A 19816-nucleotide genomic window follows, 5' to 3' on the forward strand; every position below is an offset into this window, starting at 1 on the left:
ATCCACCAACTTCATAAGAGCAAGACCAGTGATTAATAAAACTGATGACAAAGAACTGTAAACAAGCAAAGAATCCCACACATTTCCGGTATTAAGACTAGCACAAAAAACTGATTGGAATAGAATAGACGTCAATGTAATATTGACCAATGTATTCACTGTTATAGCAGTAGGCAGCTCGTTATTGTAATTTGCATTACAATAATTTCAGAACAATTGTAAAGGCAGGCGCACATAGGTAGAAAGTCATGGTTTGCTGCTTAAGCATTTTTGGAAAAAAATAATAATGTAATTGACTAATTTGGTTTCTTCAAACCAAAAAAGTATAGATCACACTATGGTTTAATATGAACAGAGGTATAGTGTATTTTGCAATGATGAAGTCTAGAAGTTACCCGGATATTTACAATGGGCCAGTTCTTATTTTTCCAGGAAAGGACACAGCTGGCAAACCAGGTACAATTTGCTTACTTACAGTCAGTTGAGGTTAGCAAAGGATCCAGCCTAGATCAGAGGAAACTCTTTTAGATGTGTGTTCAAAATAAAAAGAAAATCTGTGTAGTGCAGATGACAAAAGTTTTAAAAAGAACAAGGAAGAGGTGGAATGGTTCAGATTTTGTCTTGGCTCCATTTTGGTAGCATCAGTGAAGAGTAAACTAGCAGCTTGAGCTGGATGACAAGATAGTCAGCAAATATTAATTTAGCTTGAATAAATTTCAAATATCAGTTGAAAAGCATTCTAGTGGTTGGAAGGATGTTATTAACAGTGTGGTCAAACCAGAGGTGGGTTTCAGCCGGTCTGGTCCGGTACGCACGGACTGGTGGCAGAAATCCAGCATGCATTTGCATACCGGGTACTGGAACGCTCCCTCCTCTGGCCTGCTCCCCTGCTCGCTCCCCCCGCCCACCCGGTCGCTGCTCTCTGTGTCTCTTGCCCCACCTTCTGCACCATGCTTGCTCCACCCACCGACTTCCTGTGCCGGAGCGGAGGACTCAGCTGTTGGAAGAAACCCGCACTTCCTTCTTTTTGACAAGCGCCTTGCAAAACCGGGACTTTGCAAACTGCTTCTCAAAGAGAGGGAAGGGGGGAGGGAGATGGACTTCTTCAGATGTACCCAGAAAGGCCGCTTTGCCTCCACTGCTCTCCTTCATGCACTGCAGGCGTGGCCTTGAGGGGAAGATGTCCCAGATTTTCTTTTTATTTTGAACACATCTAAAAGAGTTTCATCTCATCTAGGCTGTATTCTTGGCTAACCTCGGCTCTAAGCAAATTGTACCTGGTTTGCCAGCTGTGTCCTTTCCTAGAAAAATAAGAACTGGCCAATTGTAAATATCCCGGTCACTTCTAGACTTCATTACTGCAAAATACAGTATACTTCTATTCATATTAAGCCATAGTGTGATCTATGCTTTTTTGGTTTGAAGAAACCAAATTAGTCAATTACGTTATTTTTTCCCCCAAAATTGCTTAAGCAGCAAACAAATGACATACATAAGTAGAAAATGACTTTCTACCTCTGTATGCCTGCCTTTACAAATTGTTCCGAAAATATTGTAATGCAAATTACAATAATGAGCTTTCTATTGCTATAAGAGTGAATACGTTTGTCAATATTACATTGATGTTTATTCTATTCCAATCAGTTCTTTGTGCTAGTCTTAATACCGGAAATGTGTGGGATTCTTTGCTTGTTTACAGTTCTTTGTCATCAGTAAGATATTAATCATTGGTCTTGCTCTTATGAAGTTGGTGGATGAGAACAAAGAGTAGGCCTTTTATATAATTAAGGAAAACCTGATGATATTAGCAGGATTCTTTTAGTTCTCCCATTCATTATATATAGGGACATTGTGATTTTGGTGCAAGGAGTAAGCTTTGAAAGGTGGCTACCGTATATACTCGAGTATAGGCCGACCCGAATATAAGCCGAGGCACCTAATTTTACCACAAAAAACTGGAAAAGTTATTGACTCGAGTATAAGCCTAGGGTGGGAAATGCAGCAGCTACCGGTAAATTTCAAAAATAAAAATAGATACCAATAATGTTTTTGAATATTTATTTCAAAGAAAAACAGTAAACTAGCGGTGTATTCAATGAAATACTTCACTCACCTCATGATGCTGATGTCCCGCTGTGATGATGATGTCCCGTGCAGCCGCGGGAGCGATGTCCCGCCTCCTATGACACACGGCACAGTGATTCCTATCATTGGATCACTGTACCAGAGGAGGTGGGACATCGCTATGTGGCTGCTTGCCATAACAAGGAGGAGGTGGGACATCGTTGCAGAGCGGCAGGAGGGGGAGGAAGGGGAATCGTAAGACAGCCCTGCATTACATTAGAACGTGAGGAGGGGGGATGGTGCGGTGCGCGCTGCGCGGCAAACTGACACAGAGGGAGGGGAAACTCACAGGGGCACTGGGCCATTCACGAGCGTCACCCAGCGGCATGGCCCCGCCCCTTTTTCTCCTCCATTTCGGGCAAATTTTTCACTGACTCGAGTATAAGCCGAGGCGGCTTTTTTCAGCCCAAAAAGTGGGCTGAAAAACTAGGCTTATACTCGAGTATATACAGTATATTCATAAAAGAGATGAGCAGAAGGGCAGGAAAGTTAAGAATCATCCTGAGCTAATATTTAACCATTATTTATTTATTCTTTAGAGCAATTTCAGCAAAACCACAAAGTCCCTATTTGAGGAAGTGTTTCCAAATAACGCAAAAGGTGCACAGGTTTCCAATATGGATGAAAAGAATTTGCAGCTGATTTCCGGAAATATAGATGGAAGTCGCCCTGCTGGCAGAGCCTCTAGGTGGAAGATGAGTGAAGGGCGCAGGCTGGCCATCCCCAAAGCCAGCTCTCTAGTAAGGAGGCAGAAATGCCACCTGGGGTTCACTTTCCTGCCTCCTTTCTCTGAGAGCTCCGGGTGGCAGGGAAAACAAGGCTTCTTTGCCAGCCTCCCGGCTGGCAAAACAAAAATTGTTGCAGTTCTGTGGGCATGGCTAGGTGGGGAGGGCATGTGACTGAATGTGTGTGTGCATGATTGATGTCAAGTTGGGGAGATTTTAGTTACATTAGTTAGTTGCTCAACTCCTGGTGACTGTATATGTAAATACTGACCATCTCATTGTATGACTGTATATTAAACATACGTTATACATTGTACGAAGGACAGTCCTATAATTTTTCCGATCCCATTCATCTACTTGTCCATTGTCTTTCCTTTCCTCACCCTTACCAAGCAGAGATATTTTCTTCAAGTTTATCATCCAGTTGTGTCCAATGATGACTGATCATGTGTAAAATCTTAATGTACTTGCTGCAAAATTGTTTAGGTGACATTAAGGAATGGGGCTTCCCTCCATTTTTGTTTCAATTCCAATTCTCTAATTCCCATACCTCCTTCAAAGACATCTTAACTCCACCCGCTGATGGCAATGGTAAAATATAAATATTTGAATTATCATTTTGTACACACACCCACACACACCATGTGCCTTAAATTGTATAAATGGTTTACTGCTTTGGGTAAAAATGTCCCTATAAAATAACAATTTTCACCTATCACAACCATTTGCACATATCACAACCAATTTAATTAGTTTCTTAATTTCTCTTCCGTCTCAACTTCAAACTATAAACATGAATTTATACAGAAATTCTTGATCTGATATTCCCCTTTCTCTTTCAGCTAGCTGTCTTTGTTAAAAATCGGTAAACAAGCACAGGAGCAAGAGGATATATCATTAAAAATATTTCTATATCCATATTTTAAATATATTTTGAATAAATATTTTATTTAAATACTGTTTTACTTAAAAATACACAAGCTACATTAATATTCTAAATTTTACAAATCTCTTTTTGTGTCTTCCATCATTAAAGACATCGTGTACTTAAGCTGAAATGGAAGAAGATATAATTACATGCTGGGAACATCCCATTGTCTTTTATCTGCAGTGCTTAGTGCCCCATTACCAAAATGGCTGCCCATTTCTGACAGCATGTTTTTATCTATTGAAGACTACCCTGCGCTGGCAGTTCATTGACTACTTTAGAAGACTGGAATACTCTGTCAATGGAGTCAATGCTTTTTTCTGTCTCGCTTTGCAGACACACACAGATAGTTGCTAAGGAATTAAGTAGGTAACAAGATCATAAATCAAGGCCTGTGCAAAGAGAGCTTGCCTGAATTAGTCCATTTGTATTTCATGCAGCAATAGAAAGGTACAAATTCCTTCCAGGAATTAAACTGTCAAGTAATCAGCCAGTCCAAAAATTAAGGGTTCAAGAACAAGTAAATAAAGGAACAAAAGTCACAAGGTGGAATTCTGAACAGTTGTTTCCAATTGTTGGAAGAAATGGGGTTCAGTTCCAAGTGGAGAGAAAGACACTGAAAACATGGAAGGATGGTTTAGTGGTGAAGCAGAACCACATCTGTGGTAGAAGGGTTCACCCTAGCTTTGAGAACTAAAAATGAAACCTGTCGCTCATGAGTGATTGGAAAAATGATGAAACAATGAGCTGTTAGACTTATTTTTTTTAAAAAGCACAGGAAAAGACAGGAAGCTGAGGAAATAAGAATAGTAATATTTTTTTTCTGTGAAGTTTTGAACTAGCAAGATTCTATTTCAAGGAGACTTATAGTTACCGTATATACTCGAGTATAGGCCGACCCGAATATAAGCCGAGGCACCTAATTTTACCACAAAAAACTGGATTGTTAAGGTCACTCAGTATAATGATTTCAGATTTTTATTGGTCAAGGTATCCACACATGTTGACTTTTATAGACAAGAAAAAACAATATCAGGCTCTGATAATTTGATGGCTATTGGTTGGAGGATATTTCTAGCATCTGGTGCAGACTACGACTTCATCATAATTAATTAAATTAAATTCAAATACCGTATATACTAGAGTATAGCCGACCCGAATATAAGCCGAGGCACCTAATTTTACCCAAAAAGCTGGAAAAGTTATTGACTCGAGTATAAGCCTAGGGTGGGAAATGCAGCAGCTACCGTAAATTTCAAAAATAAAAATAGATACCAATAATGTTTTTGAATATTTATTTCAAAGAAAATCAGTAAACTAGCAGTGTATTCAATGAAATACTTCACTCACCTCATGATGCTGATGTCCCGCTGTGATGATGATGTCCCGTGCAGCCGCGGGAGCGATGTCCCGCCTCCTATGACACACGGCACAGTGATTCCTATCATTGGATCACTGTACCAGAGGAGGTGGGACATCGCTATGTGGCTGCTTGCCATAATAAGGAGGAGGTGGGACATCGTTGCAGAGCGGCAGGAGGGGGAGGAAGGGGAATCGTAAGACAGCCCTGCATTACATTAGAACGTGAGGAGGGGGGATGGTGCGGTGCGCGCTGCGCGGCAAACTGACACAGAGGGAGGGGAAACTCACAGGGGCACTGGGCCATTCACGAGTGTCACCCAGCGGCATGGCCCCGCCCCTTTTTCTCCTCCATTTCGGGCAAATTTTTCACTGACTCGAGTATAAGCCGAGGCGGCTTTTTTCAGCCCAAAAAGTGGGCTGAAAAACTAGGCTTATACTCGAGTATATACAGTAATATGCTATTACAGACCTCATGATAGTCTAAAGGAGGATAGAAGGCAACAGTAAAAGATTTTGTTCCAGTCTGTTATTTGGCTCTTTAATTTTATATTCTAGAAAATCCTCTGACCTATTGGGTCATCCTTTGAGAGAAAGGCAGTGTAGTCTGATATGACCAGAATGATCATTAAAATTTTAGGCTGACCATATATTTTTACCTCAATGGTGGATGGTCCCTGATAATAAAAGAGTATATATCCTAAATAGAAAAAAATAATTGTATTGGCAAATGAACTTCAATAAGAAGTCAATATTTATCTACCCAAACAGACTGGAAACCTTACATGAACTTTTTGCTGAAAGAAGAAAAAAATTGATTTCGGGATTTAAAAAGATGTGGACTAAGTGAGAGGATGAAGGGACTTGTATAACAACTAAGAGGGAAGGAGAATTGTAGAACTGTAAATCTATTGAAGAGGTCAGAAGTCATATTTAATAACTTTTTTTAAACCTTTCCTCTAGATTTGACTTTTATTGTAAAATTCTCATAAATAAAAAGAATTAGTTTCTCTTCCAAAATTTATTTTACTAAGTTACAGGTGAATACAGAAGCTGAGCGGATTATTGTTACAAACATGACCAGAAAGGCTCAATCACTTTTTATGAGAAAGTAAGATTGAGGCTCAGCTAGGTGGCAACAGCAAAGCTAAGCAGAATCACACCTGATTTAAGATTTAAATTGGAAACTGGCAGGAAAACCCAGGACTGTAGGCTAGATTGGCTAATAGAGGAAACATACCAGAAGGCACTGACGTAACTGATTCCATATTGTTTTGAAAAACTAAAACCAACAACCTATCTGGACATGCTCATTAACTCTCCAGGAGTCTAGTTCAGTTGGAAGGACTTTATTTTTTAAGTCACCGTAGAGGTGACGCAACAATCAGTGGTGAAAAAAAATGTAAAAAGGCAGACAGTGCAAATACAATAGCATGATACAATTAAGTCACTCAAACATATAGTTAATGTAAAGGGAGTTCATTCTGTTCAACAAACCTATGAAGGCAGAGTTTAATATGTGCAAAAAGGAAGTTGAAATACAGTAGATGTAAGAAGATCCTACCATTCCTGAGGTTCCCATCATCACCTACAAGGATAGAGCAGTGTAGCATTGGCTGCTCATGAAATTGTTGGAAAAGATTATAGCAACTCATACATTTTAATGGGAGGAAAGGGTTAAGGAATGCAGAAAATCAAAGTCTTGGTGGTATCTCTATGAATGGCTCAGTGTGTTCCAGGCATTGTCCATAATGGCCAAAGGCATTTCTATTCTCTGCTCCAGTGGTGGGTTGCACCCTGCTATGGGCGTACCAGAGGCTGCCGGAGCACTGGATACCATTCCAGTATGATGCTATGGAGGGTCCACCCACCTGCCCGAGCTCCTTACTGGTCTTTTTAAGTGTTCAGTGCTTCTGCGCATGCACACGGCACATACAGTACCTGCGCTCCACTCCACTGAGCAGCTGGAGCATTGCGGAGGCGCTAAGATGCATGCATGCAGTGCATGCTTCCATGTGGACACCGCCGGGCCCATTCCAACCGTACCGGTCGGAACGGAATCCGGAACCCACTTCTGCTCTGCTCGTAGTAATGCTAATGAGAACCAAGGTGGTGACATGGGGAAGCTGGATCAGTACTACAATGCTGCAAAGGTGGTTGGGAGCAGAGAAGATGTAAGATGGGAAAGGAAAAGGCATTCCATGGGTAATATGAAAATATGGATAATATAAAATGATAGCTGACTCTAATTTCAGGTCTAATAGTGTAAGGATGATTTTTTTCTTCAATCTGAGGATCACATTTGGCTTTTGGTAGAATGGCCAGGCAGTTTTCCAAAAAGTATTGGCACCAAGGAACCAGAACAGAAATTAAATCAAAATTTAAAGAGAGTTCAATAGCATGATATTATTCCCTAAGAATTTAATAGCTTTTCCATTCTGTCACTTTAAGCCTAACCACAGAGACCACACTTTCGGAATGGCCTGTGCAGGCCTCTCCCAAAGCTTCTGTATGCATTTGAAGCACCAGGTAGTAGGCTTTGTAATGAAGTATTTGATGGAATATCCATAACTTAAGTCCTGTCTGAAAGTTAATCGGTTTCAGAGTTCATGGAAAAAAATAATGTGGAATACAAACTTCAGATAATCTATTTTTTAAAAGCCAAAACTTGTTGTGTCAGATTTTAAGCAAATAAGCTGGTGTTTAAAAACAATAAAATGTGGTTGGCCTTGAAAATTATGCACTTTTGTAAGTGTAACCTTTGTGCTTGTTAAAAAGGTATCAACTTTTGAGTTATTCAGGAAGAGGAATAGCAATAGCAATAGCAATAGCAGTAGACTTATATACCGCTTCATAGGCCTTTCAGGCCTCTCTAAGCGGTTTACAGAGTCAGCATATTGTCCCCAACAATCCGGGTCCTCATTTTACCCACCTCGGAAGGATGGAAGGCTGAGTCAACCCTGAGCCGGTGAGATTTGAACCGCTGAACTGCTGATCTAGCAGTAGCCTGCAGTGCTGCATTTAACCACCGCGCCACCTCAGCTCTTATAGACTTCAGAACAGAAGCTATGTCCTAGATCAGATGTCCAGAAATGTGTGCAGTGCTTTTAAAACGGCACAGTATGTCTAATAACATCTTGTACCTGTAGTACATAAATTATTTTAATTTTTAATCTCTCGGTCACTTTTTAATGTCATACTTTAAAGCCTGGCAGTCCCTGGAATTCTTGAATACTTTTTCTATCAAGGTTCACAGCTTACTGTATTTGCTGGAACTGGTGGGAGTTAAGAGGTGTATCAAAAATTTGAAAGACAGTGGATTCTTTATGCTTGAGTTATGTCAACATCGCAGGACATCTGCAGTACAAACACTGGCCATATAATTTACACAACAGTTAAACTAATGGCCTTTGAAATGTGTTACTTGCGACAAACATTTGGGCTGCAAGGACAAAAAGCTGCTAAGGAGAGGTATCTGAGTGCTGCCATCTTTTGACCTGTGAATAACATGCATAGGGAAAATTTGCTATCTTCTAAGATATTGCACTGGGATCTGTGCAAGGGATGGTGTTTGCCACTGTACAGCTCGGCAAACTCAACTGGATCTTTTGGAATATTTTGTCTTCAAAGTCTATTCCGCTTAAATCAAGATGCTTCAGGCTGGGGAGTGACTGGCAAACAATTAAAATAGTTTCTGGAGAAAGTTGACTGCAGTCTCTCAAGCAAAGGCTCTCTAAGTTTGGCAAACCACTTAAGCAAAGAAGACCTACGTCTGTCAAGGAATTGGTCCTGAGATCTAAATGCTGCAGTTGCTTCACGTGGCGCCCAATGAAGTGCATGGCTGAATCACCAACTCTACAATGGCACAAGGCAAGGTGCTGAAGGTCTTTCAGATGTGGTGCTACTTCCTGGATCCCCACATCTGTTATACGATAGGCTTCTGAAAGGATGAGAGTCTTGAGAGTGCCCTGGGTGGCAATATTAAATAGATGCTGGTTGAAAAAAGCAGGGACATTCCAGATTGAAAGTTGTTGGATTTTTGGGAAAGCGCAGGGTGGGTCTGGCACTTGGAACCAAATAAAAGGGATCTCACAACGTCTCAGCTCCAGGGTAGTAAGAGAGGAGGGCATACAGCTGAACTGGAATGAACGGAGGTTTACCTCCATCAAACTCAATTGGTGGAGTTTGGGACATTGTTTGCCCAAAGCCTGAAGCAGTGCTGAGGTAAGTATTTCTTGTTTTCGAAAGGAGTGGAGGGATCCCCGTAGCTTCAGAGTCTGCAGGTTGCCTTGGAAATAGTTCCGTAGAAGATGCCATAAGATCTTGGAGGATAGCTAAATGGAAAGGAAAAACAATAGAATTGGCAACTGGGTAAAAAAATATTGGAATGCATATAATTACTAAAAATTATAACTGGCACAGAAACAAACCTAATTTCCAAGCCTATGCCCACACCCCAGGTATGAAACAGCTCACTGAATCTTATTTCTAAAATAGATGAATAAAATAAGATTAAGCTAGACGGCACTCAAATGTTTCGTCTCAACCAGAGGTGTCAAACTCATTGTTGTCATGGCGGTGTCAAGTGATGTATTAGGACTTTTTCCTCCTTTGCTAAACCAGGCGTGGCTAGTGCATGACGCATCCGACCCGCGGCCCAGGAGTTTGAGAGCCCTGGTCTAAACCTTAAAAAGTTTTTATAACTTTTAAAATGAATATGGGTTTTGAGGAATTGTAGTTTATCCGTGGAGTCCTTGGTGCTCTCTGAGCTTGCTTATTTTCTCGCAGATGTTTCATTACCCAAACGAGATAACATCATCACTACTAGTAAGGAGCGCAGTTTGCTGTCATTTTATATTCTGGTGGTCTGCCCTGCCAATGTTGCCACCAGAATATAAACTGACTGCCTTTCCCAAAACATCTACCTCCTATGTTCAGAATTACTTGTTTGGTTAAGTTTATATAGCTGCCCTTCTCACATATGCGACTATAGGCTAGGCATTTCTGACCCTGTAAGAAGAGAGGTCCACGTGTCGCCACAACGAATTGTCCCGCACCAAACGATGCCACCGTTTGCAGACTCTGCGGAAAGAAAGGCTTGTTAGCAAACATGCTCATCATCTCCCCTAAACGAATTGACCAAGATGACCCTGACGGCTTCTTTCCTCCCCCCTCCCCCAAGGCATTCCTACATGGATGTCATGGGAATTAACAATATTAATAATAATAATAATTCTTTATTGTCAGCGCACAACGTTATGTACAATGAGTTTGGTTGAACTCCCTCAGTGCATCCTCCCCCCCAACGCAATACAACTCACAGTGAAGACAAAAGAAAAGAAATGAATAAAAATATCCCATACCCAATAAATCATATTAACAAACACCCAGTCCCATTACACCAGTGTGAACATGTTACATGCAGCGCCGGCCCTGCAAGTCCATCATACTTAGTTTATGATGTTATTTCGCATTCAGGTGTCTGATGGATAAAAACTTCTGTTATCTGCCCTTTGCGCAAAACGTTTCCGTCGATCCGTTATTTCGCATTGTGACGAGTTTAGGTCTCGTGCCACAGGCACAGCAAGCGGATGAAGCCATCAATCGGAGTTTAAACAAACGCTAGGCAGGCGGCCGAACCTATCCCGAAAACAGGGACGCCGGACAGAGACGTTGACGTTGGGAGGAGGGTGGTTTCCATGGAAATGGAGAACGCGAGGCGGAGCCGACTATTACCTCGCCACGCCCACTCGGTCACGCAGCGGCAGCCAGACCAGGATCTGGAGCAGAAGCGAGTCCGGCAGAGAGGAAAGAGTCGGAAGGGATAGCGCGGCCATCATCTTTCACGGCGTATCTTCCTGCGGTATAGAAGAGCGGCAACTTTTGGCGGAAGTGGCTTGTAGAACTTCCGTTTTCCCGAGTGACCCCGCACTTCCGGGTTGGCGAGCCTGGATTGTTGTTTTTTTTTTGTGGCGAGAAGTCTCCATATTCCGCTGAGAGGTTGCGGCGTCTCGGCTTTCTCGGTCTGAAGGAAGCCTCCTCCGCGGTGAGAGGGGCTCTTGCGGGGGGAGGCGTATTTCGAGTCGCGTTGGTGGTTGGGCCTGGTGGCTGAGGGCGGTTGTGAGAATCGGGGAATTATATCTTCCCACCTGTCCACGCCTCAGAGATTAGGCACTGAGGCTTTGTTAGGCTTCTGCGTCTTGTTAGTACACGGAGGCCTCCTAATGCAGTTGCAGAGGGGGAGTTTTAAGATGTATACAGTATGCCGTATTTAGCAGTTTATCAACCTTAGCTGCTTGAAGGTGCTGAGGAATTCTGGGATTTGAAGTTCACACATCTTCAAGCAGCCAGGGGCTGAGAGACAATGACCATTAAGCTGGAGAACTCCCTTTCCTCCGCTTAAAATAGATTTCAATTATATTCGGTGCTTACATCAGACTGTCGGATTACTTTTTTTTTTTTGACACTGATTATTTTGTTTAGCTTTCTAGCAGAGCCGAACGTGAAAGCCGTGATCAAGATGATTGAAGTAGTTTGCAACGATCGGCTGGGCAAGAAAGTTAGAGTGAAGTGCAAGTATCCGAGACCAAAGAAGCCGCTTTGGGATAGCAATTATTACCCACCCCCCCTTCCCGTTTTTGTTTAGCTCATCTTTTTGGCTGTAAAATGGCAAGAAAGGGATTCTAAATAGAAAATACTGATTATGGGAACCACAACAAAATTCAGTGTGAATGTGGCTTACATGTTTCTCGATTTTGCTTCTCTCTGATGTTATACAATATATACAGTGGATACAAAAAGTGCAACCACATTATTGTAAGTTCCCCCCCTAAAGATTTATCTTTGTCTGATTTTTTTTACATCTCAAAAACTTGGCATTTAAACAGGTGTGTAGACTTTTTATGTCCACTGTATTTCCCCAGACAATCGCAGAAATAGGGATCTGTTGCTTTGAAACCTTTTTCACTACATAACCATAGGATGAGATGAAAATCTTAGGAATCTCCAAATTGGAGATGAAAATTTTGTGCTAGGAGTAGAAATTGAGGGAGAGTGAAGAATTCTTCATGATTGCTCTTTCTTTGGTGACTAATTGATTAGCAACCATTCAAAATTACAATGAATTCTGAAAAAGGTTCTTATGACCTTCATTCAAGGTTCCAACAGCTACCCCCCCAGTCACATGACAGTAGCAATAGCAATAGCAGTTAGACTTATATATCACTTCATAGGGCTTTCAGCCCTCTCTAAGCGGTTTACAGAGTCAGCATATTGCCCCCAACAACAATCCAGGTCCTCATTTTACCCACCTCGGAAGGATGGAAGGCTGAGTCAACCCTGAGCCGGTGAGATTTGAACCGCTGAACTGCAGATAGCAGTCAGCTGAAGTGGCCTGCAGTACTCCACTCTAACCACTGCACCACCTTGGCTCTTCCGTAGTTTGGATGCTGGGTATCTGGCCCACATTTATGGCTGTTTGCAGCATCTTGTGGTCACATGACCATAATTAACAAAGTTTTTGGTGGAAACTGGCATTAACTTCCAGTTTCCAGCAAAAATACCCCATAGCAAACCATGGGTTTGCTTAATAACTCTGCAAAAAAGGTCATAAAATCAGGTGTGGTAATGTGATGACCCATTTAACAACTATCACAACTTATAAACAGAATTGCAGGCTCTATTATGGTCATAAGTTGAGAATTAACTATATTAAAAATATTTTGCTTAAGCAGTTGCTGAAAGCATTGTGTAGCTTCAGTGCTGCTTCAACTCAAGGAAGGAGAATGCTATTCATCATTTTTAATAATAGGTTCACATTTAGGGGTTGACATAAAGTTGGATGTTCTTAATCCAGGGACTGTTTATAATAAATTCATGCAGATATATTTGTGGATAGATTTGAAAGTGCAAAAAATAGTCCTTTAGTTATCTGTATTGAGCAATGTACAGTATATCTGCATCCATCCCCCATTTTACACTGTACAAGAAATTCAATTGTTTCTGATAAGTTATGCATAACAAATAGCTTATTTAGTGCTAGGCCCTATTTTCTCATTCATTTCTTTAACCAATATTACTGCTCAGCACTGATGATTGCATCAGAGACCTTAAGAAGCTTATTGCTGCCCAGACTGGTACTCGCTGGGACAAGATAGTTCTGAAGAAGTGGTAAGTAGGCTCTCCAACTTACTCATAACATGCTTTGAATATAACTCCTCAGGTGATCAGTCAATCAGATGTTAAATTGGATTTGGCATCTTTATCTACCCATCAAATCCTTTCCAAAGACCTGATAGGCAGATATTGTTGTCCCATGGTGTTAAAAATTATTGTCGCAGAATGTAAACTGTTCAAGTAAAGTTCCTTTTCGCAATTGACAGTGATTTTGACATACACCTTTTTATACATAACTTAAGGCAACAAAGATACATAACTCTTCTGCCTCTTATTTTCCCCACAACTTTGTGAGGTTAGTTGGGATAAAAAAAGTTACTGCCCCAAAGTCACTTAATCTGGTTTTTTTATGTCTAAAACAAGACTACAATTCCTTAAGCTCCTTAAGTACCTTAAGCTCTACTCCACACTGGGTCTGTATGTATATCTTAAAAACTGGGTAGTAATCAACCACTAATGTCAAAAGAGAAAGAACACTAAGATTTCCAATTATATCCTCTGCTGATAATTTCATTTCATTATTTAGTCACAACAAAGAGAAGTTTCTCTACTTAAAAGGAAGAGAAAGAATATCTCAAATTCATTTCATAGAAATTTACTTACCACTGTTGTTTATTTACAACTGGTTCTGATTGACCTCCCCAAAACTACTTACAACCTGGTTTTGAAGTTATGGCTGCCCCCTGTAATCACATGAACAAAATTCTGGCACTTGGCAATAGCAATAGCACTTAGACTTATATATCGCTTCACAGTGCTTTACAGCCCTCTCTAAGTGATTAACAGAGTCAACATATTGCCTCTAACAATCTGGGTCCTCATTTTACTGACCTCGGAAGGATGGAAGGCTGAGTCAACCTTGAGCCTGGTGAGATTTGAACTGCCAAATTTCAGACAGCTGGCAGTCAGCAGAAGTAGCCTACAGTACTCCACTCTAACTACTATGCCACCATGGCTCATGCCTGCCTGCCATTACAGCTGATCGCAGGGATGCTGCAGTGCCCCAACACATACGTATCTTAACTCCCTTCTGTCCCACAGGGTCTGCAGGCCTTGGGTCTGTTACCCAGCCTGCTGTGTCTCACCTTTCTCTATACTCCTGTCGTCATTTAGTAACGTCTCTTTTACTGTACATCAGGGGTGTCAAACTCAAGGCCCACAGACCAGATTTGGCCTGTGGAGCTACCCTGGAAACAGCAAAGGACCGGCCTGCAGTGCCTCTACCATCAAAAATGGAGCTTGGGAAGGCTGTGTGTGGCCCTTCTGGGGCCTGTTTTTGGCTGTGATGACCTACTGCAGGCCTCTGCCAGCAAAAACTGAGCCCCCTGAGCTCTATTTTCACTGGTAGAGGGCTGCAGAAGACTGTTGCGGCCAAAAACGGGGCCTGGGTGTGTGTGCACAGCCCACTCCCGAGGTCCGTTTTCACTTGCAGATGGCTGCAGGAGGCCATTGCAGCCAAAAACGGGACCGGGGGAATGTGTGGAGCCCCGCAGAGGTCCATTTTCACTGGCAGAGGGCTGCAGGAGACCATTACGGCTGAAAATAGGGTCTGGAAGGTACGTGTGGCCCCCTTGGGCTCCATTTTCACTGGCAGAGGGCTAGCAAAACAAACTAAAAGAGCAATGCTTCCCCATTTGCATTTGAGCATACAAGAAGGGACAGGAAAGGAGAAAGGGAAAGAGGAAAGACAAAGAAAGGAAGGGAAGATGGAAAGAGAGCAAGGAAGGAAAAATAAGGAAAGGGGGGAAGGAAGAATGAAGAGGAAAGGAAAAGGAAGGAAGGAAAATTAGAGGGAGGGAGGGTCTGAGGGAAGTCCTGCCTTAGCACTTGGCCACCACAGGTAGCCCCGACATGAGTGACATCGAGCTGGCCACGCCCATCTTGGCCACGCTTATCCTGGGTCCTCAAGGTCAAACACAACCCTGATGTGGCCCTCAATGAAATCAAGTTTGACACCCCTGCTGTAGATCTTCTCGAAGCAGCTATTGTGCTGTGCGACTTTCCTACACAGTGGAGGCCACATGGCTTTGTCCTGAAAATGGGCACCAATTGTGGAACAGCTACACTTAATTGGGGCTGTTCCAAAATGCTGTCTGCTTCTGAGATGGAGCCACGCCACTTCCACTGCATAGGAAGGCCACACACTGAAGTAACTGCTTCCACAGTAAAAGGCAAGTGGCTGATAAGTCACGGGACGTGAGAAAGAGGATGTGGGAACCAGCAGGGTGGGAAGCAAGCCCAAGAGCGATGGAGCAAGAAAGCAGGCCAAAGGTTTGGAGGGACCCAGAGCGGCAGGAAACTGAGCCTGGGGCGCCTTGGACAGGCCACTCGTGAGCTGGGCCTCTTCTAGGTTTCTTAGGGCTTATATACCTGCTCTGCTTATTGAGCACACCAGCAATAGCAATAGCAGCAATAGCAGTAGACTTATATACCGCTTCATAGGCCTTTCAGGCCTCTCTAAGCGGTTTACAGAGAGTCAGCATATTGCCCCCAACAATCTGGGTCCTCATTTTACCCACCTCGGAAGGATGGAAGGCTGAGTCAACCCTGAGCCGGTGAGATTTGAACCGCTGACCTGCTGATCTAGCAGTAGCCTGCAGTGCTGCATTTAACCACTGCGCCACCTTGGCATGGATGGAGTCGTTAAGCAACACAATAATGTGATGCCTGGCTTAATAACTCCCATTACAATGGTAGGTCAAGGACTATCTGTATCTTACAGTTTAGGAAGAAGCCACTGCAGTCTGTAACTGATGAAAATGGAATAAATTGTAACAAAGATTCATGCTTGAAAGAGAAACCTTGAATTGTGACTAACAGCAGACTGATAATCTGTACAAGTATTTAAGTTGATACAATTTGATGGATGAGTTTTTACTTTGGAATGGAACAAACTTGTGATGGTTCCCACAGTGCCAGCTGTTTAATGCTGATTGGCCCTTCATTTTATTATTGTGATTGTTTATACGGGCAGTCTTCAATTTATAACCAGTCACTAACTGGCTGTTCAGTTATAATGAACTTACCTTATTTACATACGACCAAGATTTGAAGTCATGGGGGTTCTCTCCCCTCCTGCATGCTTACATGAATGAACGGCGACTATGAAAAGGTCATAAAATCAGGTCTGTTTTATGATGATGATGATCACAACTTAAGTTGAGGCCTGATAGTATTTGATTGTGATAATTATTGACTTATTGTTACTGAACTGTGTAAAAGCTACAGTTATTTTTATACTTATATTTATATATATATATATTATAGGTATACAATTTTCAAGGACCACGTGATGCTGGCAGACTGTATCCTTTAAAAGATTGACAGTAGAAAAAGAAAATGTGACATTTTAACCTTTCTTTAAAATTACTTGCATGGCTTGTTATTTTTTGGGGAGGCATTTAAGTTTTAGTCAACTACCAAATCATCAATTGATTGTATCTCCTTTTAGACATTTTAACATGCTTATATATAGTATCTATGTTTTCCACATAATGTTTTGATGCTGAAATACTCCAAACTCAGAATGTCTTGTTCAATCGTCAAAACATTTACAACATCAAAACATCAATTTCAAGTATATTGAAAGTGTTTCTGCAAATTGACTTTTATCTTTGTTCTGAGGTTGAACCACCTTGGATATATGCAGAACAGCCTATTGTAAGATCAGAATGTTTCGGTCTCGAAATTAAAGATACCCTGAACTGTTTTGAGCACTAAATTTTGAAAATAAGGCATTTTTTAAACGTGTGAAACAGCTCTCTTCCAAACATAAACTTCTAAAATGTTCAAAATGAGAAATGGCATGAAGCATACTCAACAGTTTAAATTGAAAATTAAGGCTTTCTAGACTTCTACCTTTCCCATTTCCCAAGCCTTTTCCATTCAGTATGTTTCCTTTATGACCCCAGAATTCTCAGCAATATAAATCTTTCCAGTTCTATCAAGCCTTTAAGACATAAATTGTTTGAAGGACTCCATTTTTTGGTAATTTTTGGTCATTTTTAGGAATTGTGTACCCTGTTGCTTGATCCCTACACTATTCTGTTTTTCTGTCTTCTTGAGCTTTGAAAGAAATGGAAATTATAGGTCTTGATACTAATTGACAAGCACACTAACGTTCTTTGTCTCGAGAAAATAGAATTGGGCTTTAAATCCTGAATAACGGGGGGAAGCCAGATATTTGGGGCATTATAAAAATATATATGGTCATATTATATATATATATATATATATAATATATATATATATTTGCATAAACAGTATTGACAGTATTTCCAAAGGATAGTCACTTTGGCACGATGTTATTTTCAAAGGCTAAGCCTATTTTTAACTTGTATTTGTTAATATTTTCTTGTAAAAATTAACCTTAACTCCTTACTTTCAGATGAAATCCATGATGGCATGAACCTGGAACTGTATTATCAGTAGTGTTTGGTCATAACAAGTGCTATTTTTGCTCTTTTACCTTGTTCTGAATTTTCAGTTTATAGATGGGTTACTTTGTGGTTTGACATTAAGTCAGGAATATTTTATCCTTGATGGCAATAAATCAGGAAACCTGTATTCAAACCTTGTTTTATGTATTTGTATTGAATAAATGTGATTGACACATGTGCTCGATGCTTCTTTAAAAAATATTAACCATGGTGTTAGTGAATGTGACTTTAAAAACACAGCTGTCAGGAGATAAGCAAGAAAGTGCCCCCCCCCCCTACAGTTTCATTTAGCTGATAGCTAATCTTGAAAAATATTTGAACTTGCCAGAATTTGCCATCACTTGCATTAAACATGACCTCCACATTTAGTGTTGTCATGTTACTGAATATTGTTCATTCAATTATTATCCAAGGGTGCAGAATTCTTGGACAGATTCAGTAAACGTATACTGGTAGTTGTTGTTGAGACAGTCTGTCTTCTAGGTAATTCAATCATTTCCCCTTCAAATCAGCTAAAGGTATTCTTAATCCTGATATGTGACAGATCAAACAACCTATGTAACTAATTGCCAGGCAAAAGAAGGCTGATTAAAAACTAAAATCAATTTTGTAGCATGAATTCCTGGCTCAAGTGTTAAGCATGTGGCTAAGAAAAATATGTTTCCCCATTATCTGGAAATTAGGTGAATTTCACAAGAGATAATTAAAACCAGTCTTAAGAAAAGTCTAAACATGACTTTTTATCTTTAGTAGTTACAGCAAAAACAGTATTGAAAAGAATTATAAAATTCTCCTAAGATCACAGCTGAAAGTTGAACTTAAACTTTTAGGCAGAAAATAAATATTGGTCTGCCCCTAATTTAGAGGACTTCTGCTATAGGTACTAAGCTGAATAAACCACACAATTTACTGTGTACGATGAGTATAAATGCCAGAAATAGTAATGAGAAGAAAGAAAGAAACCAGTGCTAAATGTTGATTATCCCTTTAAAAGCCATTTTTTTTTCTGATAATCTCCTCAGTCTCCACTCTTTCTTTACTCCTCCCCCTTACAGTTTTTTGAAGATTCATCAGTTAATTCTGAGGCTGTTGTGAGGCGGAAGGTACCGTTTCTTTTGTCAGCTTCTATCCCCATTTTTTTTTGCTCATTTTTCCTCGATTTCTGCTGGCTTTTCAAAAGAACAAAGGCTCTTTAATATGGAAAGGGGTGGGGGGTTGGAGGGAATCTTTCTTTGCTATTGGTTCCAGGATATATAACTATCTCTTGTGTAGATATATTTTGGGGAAGTCTGAATTCTGGCTGAAATTGTGGTCTTGTAAAAGTAGACTAGCTGCTCACCAATATCTTATTACATTTAATAGGAGAGGGCAGTGCCAGTTTAAAGTCGTGCTTTAGGTCTGTTATGGGGGAAGAATCTACTTTGGTTTCTATTGTATGTGATGATCTTAGCAAAGGAGAATTAGGAATGCAATTCTGTTCTCTTTGACTTTGGGGCATTGGATCGTATCTTTCACCATCTTTGAACAAGGTGTTGCATTGCATATATTGTATCCAGTGATTTGGCTGGTTGTTTCTAGAAATAAAGATTAGAGAAACCATGGCCCATTGGGTCATTTCTGTGAGACTTCTTTATCTAAACCAATGTAGAATAGCCATGGGTAGGCAAAAAAGCAATGGAAGTGGAATGAATTCCAACTTCCTGCGAGCTGCCCCATTGACTTTGCTTGTGGGATGTTGACAGGAGCATTAGAAATTGCAATAATGTGACTGGCTGCAGTGTGATGCTGCAGTGGCCACAACTTTGCCAATACAAATGGTGTGAAGATCCTTGAAATTTCAATCCCACTGGAATAACAGGTCCTGGATTTTGGATGCATTTTTAAGTTAGCCTACTTGAGATATCTTAGTTCAAAAAATGTTGTCCGATGATGCATGGTTTTGCCCAATTGAAGATTATAAATAGATAGGGGAGTTTTAGTAGCATAAATAGATGAAGATTTTTGCGCTTTGGCAGTACTCATGGCTCATTTAACATATAATGAAGCTACTAGGAGGCAATAAATGT

The 19816-nt window shown here is 40.9% G+C and overlaps 2 protein-coding genes across 3 annotated transcripts; one reads left to right on the plus strand and one right to left on the minus strand.

The window, feature by feature from the left end:
- Positions 1-8115: 8115 nt before the first annotated feature.
- On the minus strand, positions 8116-10995 carry FBXL12 (F-box and leucine rich repeat protein 12). 2 transcript variants are annotated; one of them, XM_032210250.1, is made up of 3 exons: positions 10873-10988; positions 10146-10218; positions 8116-9470 (listed from the first exon to the last, which is right to left on the minus strand). In XM_032210250.1, the coding sequence occupies exons 1-3, from the start codon at positions 10974-10976 to the stop codon at positions 8670-8672; spliced, it is 978 nt and encodes a 325-aa protein (XP_032066141.1). In that variant the 5' UTR covers positions 10977-10988; the 3' UTR covers positions 8116-8669. The 2 variants fall into 2 exon arrangements, 1 of the variants encoding a protein (XP_032066141.1); XR_004254730.1 differs by having other exon boundaries at positions 9379-9470; positions 10587-10995.
- A 69-nt stretch (positions 10996-11064) lies between these two features.
- Positions 11065-19816, plus strand: UBL5 (ubiquitin like 5). The gene is made up of 5 exons (XM_032210251.1): positions 11065-11182; positions 11620-11712; positions 13222-13305; positions 16579-16616; positions 17699-19816. Exons 2-5 carry the CDS (start codon positions 11657-11659, stop codon positions 17740-17742), a joined length of 222 nt encoding a protein of 73 aa, XP_032066142.1. The 5' UTR covers positions 11065-11182; positions 11620-11656; the 3' UTR covers positions 17743-19816.

Source organism: Thamnophis elegans, chromosome 2 (assembly GCF_009769535.1).
Source record: "Thamnophis elegans isolate rThaEle1 chromosome 2, rThaEle1.pri, whole genome shotgun sequence".
In the NCBI taxonomy this organism is placed as follows: Eukaryota; Metazoa; Chordata; class Lepidosauria; order Squamata; family Colubridae; genus Thamnophis; species Thamnophis elegans.

Excerpts from the sequence above, each read along its gene's own strand:
- FBXL12 (XM_032210250.1), bottom strand. The coding sequence starts at position 10,976 with ATGATGGCCGCGCTATCCCTTCCGACTCTTTCCTCTCTGCCGGACTCG. Across the intron at positions 10,219-10,872 it reads GACCGAGTGGGCGTGGCGAG|AGTCTGCAAACGGTGGCATC; the intron begins GTAATAGTCGGC and ends TTCTTTCCGCAG. Across the intron at positions 9,471-10,145 it reads TGGACCTCTCTTCTTACAGG|CTATCCTCCAAGATCTTATG; the intron begins GTCAGAAATGCC and ends CTTTCCATTTAG.
- UBL5 (XM_032210251.1), top strand. The coding sequence starts at position 11,657 with ATGATTGAAGTAGTTTGCAACGATCGGCTGGGCAAGAAAGTTAGAGTG. Across the intron at positions 13,306-16,578 it reads AAGATAGTTCTGAAGAAGTG|GTATACAATTTTCAAGGACC; the intron begins GTAAGTAGGCTC and ends TATATATTATAG. Across the intron at positions 16,617-17,698 it reads CCACGTGATGCTGGCAGACT|ATGAAATCCATGATGGCATG; the intron begins GTATCCTTTAAA and ends CCTTACTTTCAG.